A 19,661-nucleotide genomic window follows, 5' to 3' on the forward strand; every position below is an offset into this window, starting at 1 on the left:
AACGTGCGCCTCTGTAGCGCCTCTGTAATACCCAAGACACGCTCGAGAGACGATGTCTTCTGCCTGGTCTGAGAAGATCTTGGGGGAACCCCAGAAGATCTGGTCAGAGTGGCTGGCCCGTGACCTCAGCCCCCGATAAGCGGAAGGATGGAACCGTGGATGGATGGAAAAGGAGTCAGATTTTTGAGACCGCAAATCCGATCCCATCCGTTCCAACTGATTAAGAGACACAAAGGGGAGCCTTAAACCTCGCTAGCGTATTCATGTCCTACAAAGCCTCGAAACGAGAACAGCGAGGAGTCTAACACAACGACCAGGGCAAAGCTAGGATTCCATTCGACGGTCCACGGGGGAGTCAGCTCAAGTGTAATGAGGTGCACTGAACATCTAATACCAAATACGGACTCTCATAGCACATCAAAAGCCCGGACATCTTACGTGACTTCTTTTGAATATTCTTTTTTGTTATTTTGCTTGCGTGATGACAAAACATGGATGGGCTGTTTGAGGTGAATGGTCCCTTACCAGACATACTCTTCACCGAAGACTGGCTGTTCTTCCTTTTTCTCTTTGGCACATCGAGCCACCTGAGGAGGCGAGACAAAGAGGTTCAAATTTGCCGGTATAAGTTTTAAGATTTGCTGAAGAATTGTAACCCCCTATTATTGTTGTGTATGGAAAGCATTTGCGTGTCAGAATATGACAAAAGTTCAAAAAATCTGATCTGGTCTTCTGATTCTTTTTGATGATGAGTGCTTTGCATGTGTTTTCCTTCCTAGATGTTTGGATGGGGAGGGGGTTGGTAACTGATGTTTTGTATGTATTTTTTAATTATGTTGATTCGTGTATTTGTATGTGGGGTACATTCCAAAACGACATTTGAATTTAAAGCACATTAAAAATGACATTGATTAAGGGGAACCTAACCGAGAGAATATAAATATTGTACATACGCAGACAGACACACACGCACTGGTAATGTATTTACTTTTCTTTTGAATATATTGACATTTCTTTGACTGCTTTTTTAAACTCTGTTTTAATGTTTCGTCATTTTATGGCCTTTTCTGACAGGACTGCTGACACAGACGGATTTTGATGACCCCGTTTCTCATGAGCGCTTATTTCTTCATCTTTTTTGGACTACCCTACATGCAGATATCCTGTGAACACACATCCAATTTTCTTTCTCTCCTTAATAATGTCATTCTCTTTTCACACTACAGTCACACTTCTGATCCAGAATAATTTAAAAATAAAAAAGGTTGGAAATTTGTTGTCATTGTATTGCTGTGCATATGGTCACAATAATCTCTTTGAGGTAAGCTGTGGAAGTGAAACACAAAATTGTCATTTCTGCACCAGTTTACCCCCCCCCCCCCCCCCCCCCCCCACACACACACACACACACACACACACACACAACCCATGATTTCACAATAATGGAGATTTTGTGCCAATCTGCCATTTGGCAGGAAGTTCATGTACAACAAGCACTACCGGACTTGTAAAACTGAGGTCAGCTTCTTTTGTTTTGCGTTGTGTCAATCATTTATTAATGTATATTGAGAAAAGTATGCTAATGACTTGCAAAGCTATTTTAAAGACATTTTTGACTGCCGTTAAGCCAGATTCTTTTTTTTTTTCCACTTGATTGGAACGAATAATGTGACTGCCAAAACATTTGCTTTATTTAACCCTTGTGCAATATTTTGACCGTTTTGCGGTCATTTTGTTCCACTTCATTCTTGCAGTATTTTAGCCAAGATATGGCACATAAGTGGTCATGCCATGCTGATGTTTGACATGTCACCAACTGGATGAAATTTCAGCTCCCTAGTGTCTTCTTTCAACTCTACCTCAGTGTGAAATGCCTCTGATGTAAGGACTGAATAAAAATACTGCACAAATTCATGATTACAATTTCTTATATCTTTCGAAGCGGTTAAAAGAAACGCCCCCTATTATTGTTTTTTTTTATTGCCTACTTAATTATTTGCTCTATTGTGTGGAATGTAAGTCTGCTGGGGGAAGTGAAGAGAATAAGAGTTTTACTGTGTGATGTTACTATGCATATGACAATAAAACTCAATCTTGAATATTTCTACACGGGTAGCCTGGCTGGCATTCAAACTGCATTCTGTCTTACTGCAAAGGATTATTGTGCAAAAAAAATGCATTACAACGGTGATAATAATACAGCACATAGGAAAACTAAACCGGGAACACAATAAACGCTGGGCGAGCAAGGCAAACAAACAGAGAGGCCCCGAGGTTTTAAATGTCCAACATCCACCACAATAACAAGTAAAATTAGCTTGCCGGTAACCCAAAATGTGTTACTTGAGAAAGTATGTTTTAAATGTACACAAATTTCAGTTGTTTGATTTGATCCTTTGTTTAAAACAATGTATTTGAAGCAACTACCGAGAAGGTTTCCGTGGCATTTATCTTAAAAGAGGCCATCGATACAGAAAAACAAAACAAACCAGAAGTGGTTTCTTTGAACTACTGGTGCATAAACCCACGCACAAAGACGGTAAACACCAACCTGTTGATGCAGTATGGCTGTAAAATATGCATGTTGATCCTGTTATTACTATTCGGCACTTTTAGCCTCCCGGCAATCTAATTTACTGAGTACATGCGGTCCACGGCAGCTCTGTTTGCAGTGAAGTTTTCAGTGCAGGAAGTCCAGATCTTCAAAGCGGTTTGCAAACAGCGTTGAACCTCCCTTCCATGTAGGTCTGAACTCCAGCAATCTCCCCGTGACCTCGACGCTGAAGTTGACCCCGCGAAAGTTCAACAGACTGTCAACAAGCTCCGACTATGAGTTTTGCTAGCCCGAGCAGTAAGTCCGCCTGCCTCAGACTGGCTGCTGGCAAGAATGACTGCGATGTTTATTTCCCTTTCCCTCCCCTCCCTTTTTCGCTCTCTCTCTCTTCCTGGTCCCCGGCCGCTCTGGTTCACCCACCTCCTCCCCGTGTTTGCCAGTGTGTGTCAGCATGTGGCATTCTGGGCCGTCGCAATACAATTCGTTTCACTCAGATCTGTTCCGAAAGAATGCTCCGGCTTCCTGTCTGCCGGTCTTTATTTAAACTTACTCTATTTTTCTCCTCCCAAGTGTCCTCTCTGTCCCTCTCGTTTGCTAATCTTTGTCCCCATCTCATACTACCGTTGCCGCCGCCAAATTAATTGGGTCGAACTCATTTCGTGTTCTTTCCATTTCCGACAGTTACCTTGTATTTTCAGTTACCTTTGTTTTTACATCTTAACTCACTAAAGCCTAAATACTACCTTGATTAAATAAGAGCAGAGGAGGTGGCCCCTCAAGTAGGTTTGACGTGTGGACACGACATTGAAACTCAATTAGAATCTTCTTCTTCTCAAAACTGCAATCCCTTTCCACTAAAAACTGCTAAGTACCTTAGCGAAAAGAAAAAAAAAGTGTTCTCCGTAACGTCGCACCTAGGCTATCCTTCGCCGTGGGAAAATGATAGATGCAGTTTCACTCAAATCCGAGGTGAAGAACCGATCCGCAAGTGTTACTGTAACTAAATTCCGATAAAAGAGGGTCAGTCAGAGACCTGGGTCACGGAGTTGGCATTTCACACGGTCAAAAACAAGTGATGTTATTATACCGGTCAGAAGGTCTTCTCCAAAACCCGCTGCAGCTAGTTCCAGACTGAGCAAATCCGTTCACTTATTCAAGACGTGTGCTGAGAAACACCACTTGTGTAAATTTTAGATAATCGCGTCGCAATGAAAAGCGATTGTAACAAACTTCAATGCGACCTCTGTCCATTTTGAATTCATTGCGATTACGGCATAATCAAATTGTCTCGGTCAAAGCAGACGCATAAAGAATAGCATGAAAAACAGGATCTGGAGTATCTCTTCTATTCCTGAAATGGCACCGCCTTTTTGGACAGTTTGAACAAATGCCTCCAGGTAATTTCTAGTCTCAACTAGTCTGATTCCATGCTACACCAGAAACAAGGACACATTGAGCGTGATCCGTTTTGACATGTTGTTGCTTCTCTAATCAAATTTTGGGTATCAAACCGGATCTTTAAAAAGTGTGACTTGGTCGTGACCACATGAGCACTGACACAGTCATATGTGAAAGGAGACATTATGTTTTTGCCCCCCCCCCCCCCCCAAATAAAACGGTTTCCAAGTGTCCCTGACGTCTCTGTCAATACGAGCGAGTTCGGCGCTCCATCAGCACCGGTCTGCCGACTGCCATTGAATACACAGCGTCACAAATATGTGTTTTTTATGTCGTTATAGTGGAGTATAATCAAACACACACTCAAACACACGGATTATTAACGTCTATAGCCGTCAATGGCTGTTGAAGGAGTTCATCGGGCACGTAATGACTGCATGTGACAGTATGGAACACTGCAAGTCAAAGTAAAGCAGGACTCTTCTTGGATCTTGCCCCCCATCTGAACTGAGCAATGAGGGAAAAAGGGTCTTATTCGGGAAAGTGACTGGCTGCCGCAAAATACTTATCCCGCAAGCCGCCAATAGACTTTTCCGATAACGTTTGGCACTAAAAGAGTTAATTGAAGAGTTAAAGAGTTAACGTTAGCCTTTGGCAGCACTCAAAGATGCCCAAAACAGGAGACCGTTCCATACACAGGTAAAGAGAAAAAAAAAAGCATGTTATATTCCGCCTTCCTAACAAACTCAATCAAGAAATTTGCTTAAAACTGGATATGGCTCAAATAATATACCATTCTACTCTAACGGCGCATGCGTCGAAACAGCTTGACTTCTAAAAAAATCAAATCTGATCCGTTTGAATGGAACTCTGGCTAATTGTGCAGATCTAAAACTCCCCGGGAGTTTTCATGTGACTTCCATGCTTCAGTTAAGTAACGCGGGCATTTAATTTAATTGATGAGGAACATTGCCTCCAAGCACCAAAGAAGTATTGTATAATGTTGTTTTGTCAAATGAAGGGAGAGGCTGTTTTGGATGCCAAGTCCTTACAGTATATGTGTGTTTGTGCGAAAAGCTGGGGCAGTCATGTGGTTAGATGTTCAAAGCGGCACACAAATACGAACGGCGGTAATTCAAAAATGCACATGCTGCAAAGCCATGAGAAGCTCTCGCTGAACAATAAGGATCATCCTCAACTCCTCCTTGCGTTTATAATGTAAAACTTGTCGATGGCTTGCAACAGACTAAAGAATCAAAACGCAGCTCAAAGAACTGTTCATGAGAGGTCAAAACAAAAACGGCGCATTTTGTGGCGGATGGGGAGCAGGCCCTGCCACAAATAGCGAAGCGACTCTGGGCAATACCCCATTTGAACAGCATTCAATCCCAATTTACATCACATCACATGAGAAGCAAACTGAGGCGGCGCGTTCTCCTATCACGTTTTGCACCGTATCCGCGCGTAACGTTTTGAGACAACACTCACCGGGGGGAGGGTACGGGGCATGAGGCAGCGCTCCCCAGAACACGTGCGTTTTCAATGACACGGTGCGAAGCGCGCACATGCGCACAGCCAACGAACGCGACAATCCCCCACTGGTGTCACATATTGAGGCATTCCGAGCCGTCCTCTGCTTTCCGCCCTCGCCGCCTTTTAATCTCTCTAATCCACATACCCGCGTGCCAGTGTGATACAGTACATGCATGGATGCATATATTCCAAAATTGCATCACCGCAATCTCAAGTCCCCTCAAAATAACCCGATTTCAAGGTATACCCCGGCTTTAAAATTCACACTTTCAAGATTCCCATTAGAGTCTTTTATTCATCAGTTAGGGCAAAGTGAGACAACCGTTATCGATATGATCAATTTTTGCAGGACTTTTTTTTTTTTTCCCCCCACAGGTACTGCAAGAGGAAGATGCGAAACACGTTTTGCGAAGACTGGGGTGCAATACATCACATTTACGAGCGTGTTACTCATTCCAGATTCAAGGTAATTCTATTTTACTGAATAAATATAAAACTGTCATCAAATGAACGATTGTAATCAATGATGATATATAGCAGGTGGCATGGTGAAAGACTTGGGTGGCATGTCCAGCTCACCTTCCTGCGTGGAGTTTGCATGTTCTCCCCGTGCCTGCACAGGTTTTTGCTGGGTACTCTGGTTTCCTCCCGCGTTTCAAATAAAAGCAGGGTAGATACGTAGGACACAAAACGGGAGTTTGTGAGTGTGAATGATTATTTGTGTTTGTGTGCAACTATCGTAATCCCCCCAAATATAAGACGCACCTGTGCATAAGACGTACCCTTAAGTTAAGTGTGTTTCAGATTTCGCTCCAATTGGTGCACACAGCCACTCTTACTTCGAGTCAGCTGAAAACATCATACATTTTACATGATCCTCTCCGTTTTTGTAATAAGTAGTAGTAATAAGGATAGACTCTGACGTTGGTTCAGTCTGCTTGTGTCTTCTTTTAAAACTAATGCCATGACAATCTCAGATAATATGAGTTGCTGTTAGCTGCAACAGGAAGTGTCGTCATGTTACAGTAATTATTGTAAAGACGAATACAACCGATATAAATACATCTAAAACACGTCTTATGTAGCTGATATTCCTCGAATAGTATTGGGAAGAAAAAAAAAAAAATCACATTTTTAAGTTACCGTTTACAGGGCGCACCCATACTTTTGGCCTTCATTTTATGGGGAGAAAAAAAGTGCATCTTATATTTAAAAGACACATTTATAACTGAGATTCAGAGGTAAAAATGATGAATTTACATGGTGGTTATGTTTATTTTTTTGTCCCCCAAAAATAAAAACCTCACTGTTTCTGCACTGTACAAGGCGCACCGGATTATCAGGCGCACTAGAGAAAATTGAAAGCTTTTAGGCGCGTCTTTGAGCGCGGAAAATACCGTACATTGAGTGGGAGTGTACCTAATGAAGTGGCCGCTAAGTACACATTTGACACACACGTACAACGTGTCTCACCCTTTCTCATCTTTCACTGATGAGTTGTTATTCTGCTTCTTGGACTCTGGATCCATTCAGCCTCAGTCCCATCCAGCAGCCAATGACAGGACAATGAGGTTGACCCGGACCTTGCCAGCCTGCTCAGGATTTGCCGGCAGACTCTTCAAAAGGCGGCCACATGGGAATGCTTGCAGCCATTGGCTGCGAGAAGCATGGTTGGCACAACAACAGCTGAGGCAATTGAAAGCTGGAAAAGGAGAGAGGAAGACAATGGTGAGATCAAGAACTGCAAAATCACAACGCAATACACATGAGACCTATTTTATTTTTTTGTGTGGCGCTGGGCTGACTAAATGCCATGAATGTACCAAGAAATGTTGCAAGAAAGTCTTTTGTCAAGTTTCTTTAAGTGCCACACACAAACAAAGAGAAACGCTGTCCGCTACAAACTACCGCTTATGAAGAAAAATGCACTATACGCAATTTTGAACAGTAACACGTGCGGTGATGCATAACGCAGCATGAGAAGTGACCAGGCTCCCAAAATAGGCAATCCAGCGTTGCCATGGCGACGAGTGCGGCCCTATTCTTCTAGGAACTTGAAGTGAGATGAAAATGAATGAGCAATTTATGTCCCATAATTCATGGGTATTTGCTTCAAATCACCCTTTTTATCTTTTATTTGAGTGTGATGAGACACAGTTGCGACAAATACCTGGAAGATAATTCTTCGATAATAACATTACATTCCGGTAATGGTACTTACAGTATATTGGGAATGTGTGTCATTTTGGGGCCAGTTTCCGAGCAGTATATGTAGTGTGCGCGGGCAATCGCAAATGAGACAGTGACAAAAAAATAAATAAATAATATCTGACAAAGAAATTGCAGATTTGAAATGACTAAACGTTCATTTCAAAAGGCTCTTGGAAACCTTATATATGAACTGGTTAATGAGTGAATTCTTTGCAGGTGCTTAACCGTTTTTTTTGTCTGAATACCGTACTTTTAATTTCACTTGTTGCGAGCAAATATAATATTGAAATGCGAGACCATTCCCTTGACATGAAGAAATCGACAAATGAATGAAATCAAATAGTATTAAAAGATAAAGGATGGATTAGGATGAACTACAAAGTAAATTAAATACATCATTTTATTTGAACTGTTATTCTTAATATTATACTTCAACAACATGCACATATATAACGGTTGAACGTTTTAATTTGAATCCAGAATAAATCCAAAATAAAAATTTACCTTAATAATCTCACATTCTTTCAAACGATACACATCATGCAAATCATTCCTGAGTATGTAAATCATTACGAATACATATCACATTAAATTTTACAGTATGTATTTTGTGGAAACATTATTACATTAAAAAAAAAAAAAAACGAAAAACACGTCCTACTTTGGCCAAGGGAAAGATTGCAATTAACCTGTGTGTGCTGCCATCTAGCGGCTGCAGTGTGTCCTGCCCGTGAATGTTTAAGGAAGTGATGAAGCCAAAGTACCCGGATGAAATCCGCACAAGAAGTTGTGAAAACCAAACACTGAGTTGACACGGCCATCAAATGTCCTTGTCCACATTTGGAATGATGCGCCCCGTGGGATCTGAATTACAGCTTTCTGTAGCTTTGAGTAATTTGCTTCCAGTTCAGCTTCTACAGCTGTAGATCATAAATAAAAGAAGATCTGTATTGCTTTTATGTTTGCTTTTATGTTTTTCCGTGCAACAGCGGGATTTGTTTTTGTTTTTTTTAATTGAAATTTGGACCCAAGAAAAACCAAAGTTGAGTGCGTGAAAAGGAGTAAAGAAAGGACGGAGGAAAAACAAGTTAAGACACCAGCTGCAGGGAAAATTAATAGTAATTAAGGAGTGGCCCCACCCGAACATATGAATCCCATTAATGTGTGTCTATTGTACAGTCGGGCTGCACAAAAAAAAAAAAATGTCATCATTTCCACAATGCCTCATGCAAAAATGCTCAAAGTTGGACATTGAAAAAAAAAAAAACTAATACTTTTGGAATTGGAAGATTTTCTAAAAGAGCATCACTATCCAGTAGGAAAAAAGTCAAATTAATTTTGCTGTGAAAATGCTGTTTTACTTTCATGAGATGATAACGCTGCCATTTTTTAATGTTAACTAGTAGGCAACCCCGAGCGTGATTTCGAGCATTTTGACGCATCTTTCAAGAGCGACAGAATATTGTATTTTATGACCATTTGGGTTCCAGTCTTTACCTGGGAAAAGAAAGTAAGATTCTACCTTACTCCAATTTTTAGTAATCATTGTTTGACAATAGTGGCAACCAAACTGTTTTGGACAAAAGGAGAAAATTCTTTTTGATGTTTTCTGCAAAACAGTGACTGACACACAAAAAGGAAAATAGAAGCATCGGAAACATCTTCCCTTTGATAAAATGTCAACAAAAACTGTGAAAATGTGTTTTTGATGGCAAAATAACAGTTTGTGTACGTATACAATTACATTACAACAGTGCTCGATTGGCATAATACTAGGGGCCATTCATTTAAAAAAAACAACAACAAAAAAAACACGTAGTGGATACGAATTCTCGAAAGTACCGGATTTTTTGGACTATAAACCACAACTTTTTCCTCATGATTTGAGCCCACAACTTATAGTCCAGTGCGGCTGTCTTTTTTTTTTTTTGCTAGCCATCAGTTCTATGAAACAGAATTGAAAAGATGTGAGTTTTACAAATATATCATTAAAAATATATCTAAATTGAAAAGGAGCTTGTATAAAAGTTTGAGAAGTGTGTGGAAAAAATGGGCCTGGTTTTGAGTTATGCCCCCCCCCTAAAATGGGGGTTGAAAATGAGTAAAAGAAACTGGACTTGTACTTGGAGAAAGACGGTACCTGATAGTGCTTGGATGTATTGCGGTTTCGAGCCGGGTTTGGTTAATATCGCGAGTAGCGATGGGAAGCCTTGTCAAGTTCCTCTTTGTCGAGGAAAACTTTGTGATGTATTCTCGTTTGTAGTGACTGCTGCTTTTGGTGAGTTGCATAAGCCTGTTATTCAATTTAAGAATGACACCCCAAAGCCAAATTTGAATGACATAAGCATTATTTGAGTATTTTACCACTGTGACAAACCTGCGGCGTACTTTAATAGTCACCAGACGTTTGTGAAACTTCGCCGGTTTGATCATCACTACAATCTTAATATTTGCATCATTCAATGAACCGGGCTGGTCATAGCTGAAATTGTTGGATTTTTTTTTAGTAACATTGTAACATGACTGAATTCATGACTGAATGTAAATAAATAATCGAGTAAAATTGGTGAAAAGATGCTTTCAAGACTCAAAAATAAGTATTGGTCATTCCATTTGTTACGGTTGGGCAAGATGTAAAAAAAAACTCATCGGTCTTATGAAATCCTAAATCCTGTGCGGTTATTAAATCGGTTTTAACCTAAACTTAACACTCACAGCTTGTTCATAGCGAGTTTGAAAAGCAACATTTAAGTGCTAGCAACCAATTCAAACGCATCTCCTGAACTGCCCATCCAACATTAACAAACGAGTGTTCAGCAACCAAAGCATTTTTCTCCAGCTGCTTCAATTAAGAGTGGCAAGGTATGGAGACACCATCACTTTGACATGATCCTCTCCGTTTTTAGTTAGATTCCTGTGTGCGAACAAGGATGGACTCGGACGGCGGTTCAGTCTGCTCGCTTCTTTTTTTGAAAATAATGCCCTAACAGCCTGTGTCGGTAGGATGGAACGCATTTATTTACACCTTATTGACATTTATAGTGGGTTTTCAAAACGAATAACGGTTTAAATATTACATACCGGCGCTTTGAGACAATGGGCAACGTAGGATTCAAAATAATTATGATGATCGGGTATATTATGGTTTTATCAGTGCAAACAAGTTCATGAAGCTAGCCTACGCACAGAAGTACTAAAGATGATTTACGCTAAGCTACTTCGGCATGGAGCCAAGCAGACAGCATATGCTTTCATATTGTGTCACGTTGCGTTCTTTATGATCGTCTCGTCGCGAGCAACCCATAAACGTTCATGCCCACGTTTGTCTCGCGTGTCCTATATCTATTTATTTCACAATTGAAACGAAACACAACACTTTAGAGTGAACACATATTTACATTGATGATTGATTGACTGTAATTAAGTTACAGGAAAATGGGTGGAGGAAAAAAATGACAAACCGCTAAAGGTTTTGATCACTGGTTAATTGTAAACTCCCATTAATAGATACAGAATAAAAGATACCATATTTTCCGCACTATAAGGCGCACCTAAAAGCCAAAAAAAAAAAAAAAAAAAAACCTGATGTTGTGCCTTATAATCAGGTGCGCCTTATATATGGCTCAATACTGAGATTGGGATTGGTAGATGGGGAACGAAGTGATAAAGTAAACTTTACCTGTTTCTTTTGTGTGTTTACTGTGACTATATTGTGATTGAAAAAGTTTTAAAATAGGTCATTAATTGATGGTGCGCCTTATAATCCGGTGCGCCTTATAGTGCGGAAAATACGGTACATTATGGTAAGAAAAAAAATCTGCTTCTACCTAACTTACTATGTAGGTGAACATGAATATCAATCCGACTAGATTTATAAGGATTAAAGACTAAATCCGTACAAGTACAAGGATTTGTTGTTTTACAAATGAAAAAACAAAACAAAAAAACAAACACGATTAATCATATTGTGAAGTTTATATTTTGCTTACAACACTGGACAGTAAAGCACTACTCATAAAGTAGGTCATCCAGGGTTGCCATAGCAATGACAATCCGCCCCTCCAATGCAGCATCAACATGATTTTGAAGGAAGCCGTTATTTAAATGAAGAATTTTTACAGAATGTAGTTTTAAATATAAGCGACGAAATCGACTTTGCGGGGTATGCATGGATGACTGTGCTGTGTGAATTCTATTTGTAACTCCATAAACTCCGAGACAGGCAAGTTGCTGGCGCACTCTTAATTAGCTCATTTCCATATGACTTTGTACTTGAAACAAAAGGCAGAAGCAAAGCGAAACCGCCACACTTGAAGAAATGAGAACTTGAAATACGAGGAAGGAAATGCACACTATTTATCCATCAAAGACAATTAAGGCGCCCTTAAGTGCCTTGACTGACGTCAATACGCATCAATAAGCATGGCTTTGTCTATTTATAGCACCCCCGATAATAGCTACAATATTCCTAATTTAATGCCGAATTAGGAGGACAAAATAAAAGCGGTGTGGCTAATTTTATTTTAAAATACTGTACCGCAATTTCCCGAATACAAGACACACTTTTTTTACACCCAAAATAAAAGCAAAAAGTTTGGGCGCCTCCTATAAACCGTCGACAACATTCGAGGAATATTGAGCTGTCAGCCACATGAGTTTTGATGCACAGATTTTTTTTTTTTATTCAGGCCGTATTACTTACAATAACGTTACTTACAGTTACGTCTTATATTTGAGGAGTTATGGTAGTTGCACACAAATAACCATTCACACTCACAAACACACTGAAGGGCAATTTAGTGTCCTATTTACCTATTTACCTTCCCTGCATGTTTTCGGACATGCGCAATTTCGGGTATTTACGGTCAAATGAACTCGAGCTGCGTCGTGAGGAAAAGGAAAAACAACTGCTTCGAGCGTATTCGACATTACGCTTGCCAGGCCTTCCCTGACCCCTCACAATGTGGGAAATTTGAAACACACTTAAAGCACGCGACAAATATATCACATACAGATATGAAAACAAGAAAATATGAAGATTTTAGGAACATGAGATGCGCTTACGTGTACGTTTGTGATTGTCAAAACATTGTTTTGTAAGGATTAAAAAACAAATCTTTGACAGTATGACTGCGTAGCAAAATGAGCAGATGGATCACCCCCCTCCTTTGCAGAACCGAACAAGGCTTCTAACCCCCCAACAGCTCTCCGAGTGCTGCAAAGCTGCACTAATAGTTTAATGCATGTATAAATGTATTCATGACTATAAAATAGTCCTAATCTAATTCACTCTCAACTAATCTTATCAATGCCTTCCCTCATTTAATTTTGTCTACGCTGTCATCCTTCCATTTCAACCAGTCCACATTCCGCTCGCTACCAAGGGATCCACATTGGCTTCAATTTTTCTCTCCTTTATTCTTTGCATTAATTGCTTTGCCGCACTGAGTACAATGTTAAATGATGTGTGTATCTGTTTTGTAAATGGCTTCAAATCTTACCAAAAGTGTTTTTTTTTTTTCACTATTTGTCTGCCCGCATACACTTTGTACACATAAATTAGCATGCAGTCATGCTCCTCAGTCTGTGTACCGTATTTTCCGCACTATAAGCCGCACTGGATTATAAGGCGCACCCTCAATTAATGACATATTTTAAACTTTTTTCATATATAAGGCGCACCAGACTATAAGGCGCACCCTCAATTAATGACGTATTTTAAAACGTTTTCAATCACAATATAGTAATACTCAAAGTAACAACAATAATAACTCAAATAATAACTAAACTCTCATAGCATAATAACTCAACTTCAATATGAGCACCCTTGTTCAACTGTAAACACACAAAAGAAACAGGTAAAGCTTACTTTATCACTTCATTCCCCTATCTACGAATCCCAATCTCAATATTGATCCATACTTAGGGCGCACCTGATTATAAGGCGCACCATCAGCTTTTTAAAAAAAATAAGGCTTTTAAGTGCGCCTTATAGTGCGGAAAATATGGTACTTTATGAGCTTTGCTGTGTGAATAAAACCAGAAGCAGGTTTTTTCCCCCCAAAAATTCTGGTCACTTCTGGATTCTGAGCGCACGTCACGGTGCAGCTATCTGGATAAATAATCCGATTTACTTTTTAGGGTGGGAAGCGCAATCATTTTGTTGGAAAATGACGTTACGCTGATTGCGTTACTTTGTATTCATTTTCAGTTTCACTGAAAATGTTAGTGCAATCATTGACGCGTTCTATTCACTTCTGTTGACTGTCGCTTTCTTTAAATCGAAAAATATACCCACACGTGTTTCGTTGTTTAAGCAAGAGCACAAATGTAATCGGCAGTCATTCTATTAAATCGGTAAGCATTACAACTCATTAACTCTGAATGTTGGAGTCGGCCAAGGAAAACACAGCTGTGAAGTCGTCATGCATACTGTGGATGCCAGGCAAGGGTTGAACGATAAATACTTATCATATTTATAACTGCGTGTACGGCTCAGGCGACTCCAGACAATTTTTATGCTTGTCCTTAAAAGTACCACGGGGGCCAGCCAATCGCAAACCTCATTTCGAGCTTGCCGTGCGGACAGCCGAAGCCATGACAAACATCCAGGGGAGGGAGAGGTGGAAGCAACGAGAAAACATACCGCTACTTTATGTACATACCAGAGGGAAATTACGCGGAAGTTGTATCACCCGCGCGTTCAACAAGTTAATGACAAAAAAGTAAATTACCTTCAACAATTTGGAGGTCCCTGTATTCTGGATTCAAACCGCAGCTAAAGGAGCAAGTGATGCTTAACCACTTTTTCCGAAAAACCGTGGCAGGAATTCTAAAGCGTCATGAACTAAAATGGTTCGGGCAAGTCCGGAGACGAGAAGGTAGAAGGATGCGGAATTTGTAATTGCCAGGCAGGGGGTGTGGAGGAAAACCAAAGAGAATGTTCATAGGTGTCGTGAAATGCAAGTGGGATGCAATGCGAGGGGATGCAAGTAGAGAGATAAGACGATGTGATGGAGGCAGTTGATTCACTGTGGCGACCTATGAACGGTAACAGCAAAAAAGGACAAAAAGATATCTGGCATGAAAACTGAAAGAGGAAACGGTGTCCATATTGTTCAGCCCCACTTAGAACTGTCCAATGATTTCATTTTTTTTTGCCTGGGTCAGGGCAACCGCCTAAGCGGGGCTTCCCTCTCCAGCTACTCCATCCATCACATCCAGCGTTCATGCCAACCGTGAGGCGAAGTCTCTCCAGTATGTCCTAGGTCAGAGGTGTCGACCTTTAGTCATCGGAGGCGGGAATCCTGCATGTTTTCTGGTTTTCTCTCGCCAACAGACCAGATTCAAATTATTATCCTATTAGCAAGCTCTGCAGGAGTTTGAAAATGATCCAAATCGTTGGAATCAGGTCATGTTGAAAAACATGCAGGAACTCCAGTAACTGGAATTCGACACCTGTGTCTGAGATCAACCCCTGGAATTCCTCATCCAGGAAGAATCCTGACTAGATGCCTGATCTAACTTGTGTGGCTCCTCTTGATGCGAAGGAGTAGCGACTCCAGTCTGAGCCCCTTTCAGATGACTGAGCTTCTCAGCCTATCTCTAGGGGAGAGCTCTGACACCCTGCAGAGGAAATGCATTTCCGCCATTTGTATCTGGGATCTTGTTGACCCACAGCTTGTGACCACTGGTAAGGAAAGGAATGTAGCTCCAAAGGTGAATTGAGAGCTTCAACCTTCGATTCAGTTCTTTCTTTACCACAGCAAATGATATTGTAGGCCGCATTACTCAGATGCTGCACGAATCCGTCTTTTTAAATTCCAGTCTTTGTTTTTTTTTACCTAATGCCCTCTTCCACTTGTTGAAGTAGAACACACCACTTGGAAAGGGCGCTCCACTCTATTTCAACTGAGGACCATGGGCCGGGATTTGGAATCGCTGATTCACCAGGAACTAATGATTCACAAAACGCAGAACCGACTGACAGAATGTTGACCTGAATTTACTGGAGAGGAAGTTACGTATGAAAAAGGTCACGCTCCAAACTCCAGATTCGTCATCTTCGAGGTTGGCCGGTTGATTAATTGACAAGTTTACACAGCGATTGCGCGCTTGCTTCAGTGAATGCAAAAAAGGGAAAGTGGAGGCAGGACTACTCACGGCTGTTGCACCTTGACAGTGCACCTGCTGACAATGAGGATCTGACAGTTCTTGGCCAGGAAACGTAAAGTGTTGGAGCCACCTCAATTTTCACCTGAACTGTCTTGTTTTTGTTCCAAGTTCAAGGTGGGTAATCAAGGGGACACAATTTGAAGACTTTGTGGACTTGCAGAGGATCCTTGAAGAATCCCTCCAGGAGTGGCTAAAGCTAATATGGAGTTTTAATTCAAAATGTCAGAAGTCCTGAAACATTCCCGGGCAAAACACCTTCCTGAGCACCTTTTACTGCCCTCTTGCTCCGGTCTTTCCCTTCCCATATATTCCACTTTGCTTTCATTTCACCCACCCATACCCCATTTCTCTTTGCGCCCTGTCCAGTGTCAGATTTGCCATTGCTATAATTCTGCTCCGGTTCTCCTTATGTTAAGGTGTCACAATGACTGCACTCTCCCTAGGGCGTCCATGTTATTCATTCACCCGAGGTTACAGACCTAATGGACCCTGCAGCTACAAAGACCTGGACAGTCCAGCCTAGCAAATGCAGACCATCCCCTATAAAACGGATTTGTGTATAAATGGAACAAGGTATTCTCACTCTGCAGCATTATTATAGGAATAGGAATCTCAAGGTGGAATCATGAAGGCAGAAAAGCTGGTCGACAGGTGGTTAACGCCCCCATGCCTTTCCTTGCATACTGAGAGGTGCCGGTGACAGTGAAATAGGTGACGTGAAAGACACTCATGTTGACAATAATGTGATGCTCTGGGAAATAAGTGCTTTTTGAGAACTAATCAGACTGGAGTGCAGATAAAGAGTTCTTTTTTCTGCAGATTGGACTTCAAAGTTATCGGGATATTAAGAACCTCCCTACTTTTTGGCGTTATTATTTTTTAATAAAAATAACACCTTAACCAAATAGTTAAGGTCTTGCCCGACTAGAATAATGGGAGTTTTTAACAGATTCTTTCACATATTTCAATTATTGAATTATCTGAAAGTTTGGTGGGTGAGTTGTTACACTTTTCTTTTTTTTAAATGAAAGCTAGCTCAATTTAAAGAGTTATAACATCACCTCTTGAAGCTCTACTTATTTTCCATCAGGAAGTACAAATTCCTTGTCTCCGAGTCCGTGATTATGAATCTGTTCAAAAGCATTGCGTTACATCACTCATCGCTTTGGCACATTGGAAACGCTAGCTGTCCAAATCCAGGAAATGAAACATTGAACCCTATAGATAGCAGGTAGGGCTTGTAGTGAGCTGTCAAAGGACCATGTGATGGATAAGAGGCTTTTGGGACCTAAGTACAGACAATGGTGAGCGATAAGTTTCATAAGTAATGTATTTTTCATTGGCGATTGTGGATTCAACTAAGCCTATTGATTAAATAAACTTTAGGTACACAAACAATTGAGTTACAAGACTTGCAGCTACAGTCCTCAGACAGTGGATGACTCATCTAATACTTGTGGTACTTGCGTATGTGCTTCTATGCGTACCGTGGTCACACACACAGTGAAAGATAATGGGATTTCATCCCACCTTAGTTTGCCCCTGGTGAACTTTTTCACCAGTAGATCTGGGTCACTTACTGACGTTCATGTCTGCATCGATAACAATCATGTTGTCGTCTTGTCCGCCCCTTTTGTTTTTTTTGGAGGCGCGGGGGGGGGGGGATCTGGACACAATAGGATTTGCAAGTGAAAGCCCCCACCCCACCCCATCTTTTTATCCAAGAATCTCATTGGCTGATGCAGTCTCCTATATATCGCAGCATATCCAAGCCACAGGTGACGGTGGGGGTGGGTGGGTAACTGTGTTGCTATGGCAACTGGAAGCAGAAGACAGGAATAAGTTATGGTGCTATGATGTGAGAAGACTATCAATGATGGAGTGCATTACATGTGAATGACAGACGGTGATAAAAGGACAGAGGTTATCTGAGGTGGGGCTTGGACAATCAAAGGTGTTGTGGGGAGTCACACATCTTTGTCTATTTCTCTTCTCCCTCCAAAAAAATTACTGATATACACCAATACCTTACATCCAATTCCATTGAGCTCTTTTGTTTTACCAATGACACGAGCACTGTGTCTACGAACCAACTAAATACCATCAACTTCAAAAGTGAAAAAGTGGGCCGTTAGCGATTCGCTAGCAGGATGGGCATCCCGAGAACGGGGAACACTGGTGACTGCCATCTTGGATCCGTATCGGTCCTGGACAAAGCATATTTGTCGTTCTCCATTTAAAACGCGCTATCAGTACAGCTAATATCGCCATCTTAGATCTGGCAGTAAGAATTTTTTCGAGAAGACTGCAGGCAAGGCGACTCAGTACAAAGCATCAAACAGGACCCGTTTTTGCGTACTTGTTTTTGTATATAATTGCCGGATGGCTTGGTAGAAAAGACATCGGACTTTGTACACAAGGGGTCCGTTTTAGTAGATTATTAAATGGGTTAGCATTTTCCTCTGATTGTGTTCACCTGTCTGTGTTAACCTGCCGCCATGTGTTGACCAATCAGCTCCCTCTTCTAATTGTTTCCTGTGCAGGTGCATTTATTTTCCAGTTTCATTTCAGTTGGTGTCGGGTTGTTGTCCAACTGTTGTCCAAACGTCGCTGTCGACGTAGTTTTGCCAGTTGCTTCTTAGTTATATTTCTTTGTTTCCCTGAACTTTGAGTCTAGTCTTTAATTGTAAGTTTATGAATTTGTGTTTGTTACTTTGCATATAGTCTTCAACCTTGTTTTTTTTTTTTTTTAATTAAATTCTTATTTTTTGAGTGCACCTTGCCTCCGGTGTCCCTGCATTTGGTTCCACAACATCCCACCATGCCAGGACATAACCAGATTTTCAATTTGATTAAACAATACACTATGTCAAGCACCTTTTAATTTATCAATTGTTGATTGGCACATGTTCAAGATCCCTTTGTCTGTTTTCATCACACTAATGGGCGGGTAACAGTTGGCTTCACAAAAACAAGGCTGGGAATAAAAGAAAAAGACACACTACAGCCTTTGAGTCCTGACGCTCGCTAGAGCAAAAGTCAGTCTGATGTGCTTGAAGATGAGGATTTTGCCAGTAGGTACTAACACAGCTTAGCACTTAACCTCCGGCTGCAGGGAAACTGTTAATTGGGCCAGGCTTCGTACCATGCAAACACAAAGCAAAATTGCAATGCCTGACTTTCTGTATCCATCACTAACATCTATCTTGACAAGACTTTTGTGGATGGTATACTATTTAGAAAAATGTGGCCCGGATGAACTGCAATTTCTCTGATTCTGGCTAAAGTAGGTCACGGCTCTGTGACGTCTGTCTTTATAAAAAGCCTCAGATACAGATCCCAGTATAAAATTGCTAAATTTGACCGTGATGACCGAAGATGACTGTGATTTCTGTACATGACGCGATCGCCAGTTTTTTCTTTCACCATTGTTGACACATTTTGTACATGGAGCGGTTGCATTTTCTTGTCAGTTTATTACACTGTTGAAACATAGGAAAATAATTTCCACGCTGCGTCATGTATCACATCATCAGTTTGTATATTCCTCACATTAGGCTCAGGATATCCAATTTTATGTGTGTATTAAACCTGTTAAAGTCAATGTTTTTTGCTGTAGCGCAGTTTGTTCCGTGTGACCTTTGTGTCATTTGCAAGTCAGTCGCCCTTTGGTATATGGCACTGTGTTCTCTTCCTAAGTATGTGCATTAATAATGCAACTCTTCTGTGGTAACAAATGTGTGATTAGTTCAAGAGAGAGAGGTGCTGAGCTCCTGGTCAAGGAGACCAT

General features: G+C 40.9%; 1 protein-coding gene and 1 long non-coding RNA gene across 7 annotated transcripts in view; one reads left to right on the forward strand and one right to left on the reverse strand.

The window, feature by feature from the left end:
* The window catches only part of LOC148410985 (thyroid hormone receptor alpha), a 65,975-nt gene that overhangs the window by 20,991 nt on the left and 25,323 nt on the right, over positions 1-19,661 (reverse strand). For 4 of the 6 annotated variants that reach the window (XR_015868133.1, XM_088436511.1, XM_088436509.1 and 1 more), the window contains 2 exons: positions 6,959-7,187; positions 526-587 (listed from right to left, as the gene is read on the reverse strand). Coding sequence is in view for 5 of the 6 variants with exons in the window: in XM_088436511.1 (XP_088292637.1) it covers positions 526-587; positions 6,959-7,014 (118 nt within the window). In the remaining variant the exon portion in view is untranslated. Of the gene's footprint in view, positions 1-525; positions 588-2,551; positions 2,915-6,958; positions 7,188-19,661 lie in introns of those variants that run through there. The other 2 variants (XM_088436513.1, XM_088436512.1) reach the window with 1 other exon arrangement.
* On the forward strand, positions 2,589-6,538 carry LOC148410986 (uncharacterized). The gene is made up of 3 exons (XR_015868139.1): positions 2,589-2,851; positions 5,861-5,951; positions 6,023-6,538. It is a non-coding gene; the product is annotated as an uncharacterized LOC148410986 (long non-coding RNA).

This window comes from Hippichthys cyanospilos, chromosome 16, assembly GCF_059441005.1.
Source record: "Hippichthys cyanospilos isolate Australia breed blue-spotted pipefish chromosome 16, RoL_Hcya_1.0, whole genome shotgun sequence".
Lineage (NCBI taxonomy): Eukaryota > Metazoa > Chordata > Actinopteri > Syngnathiformes > Syngnathidae > Hippichthys > Hippichthys cyanospilos.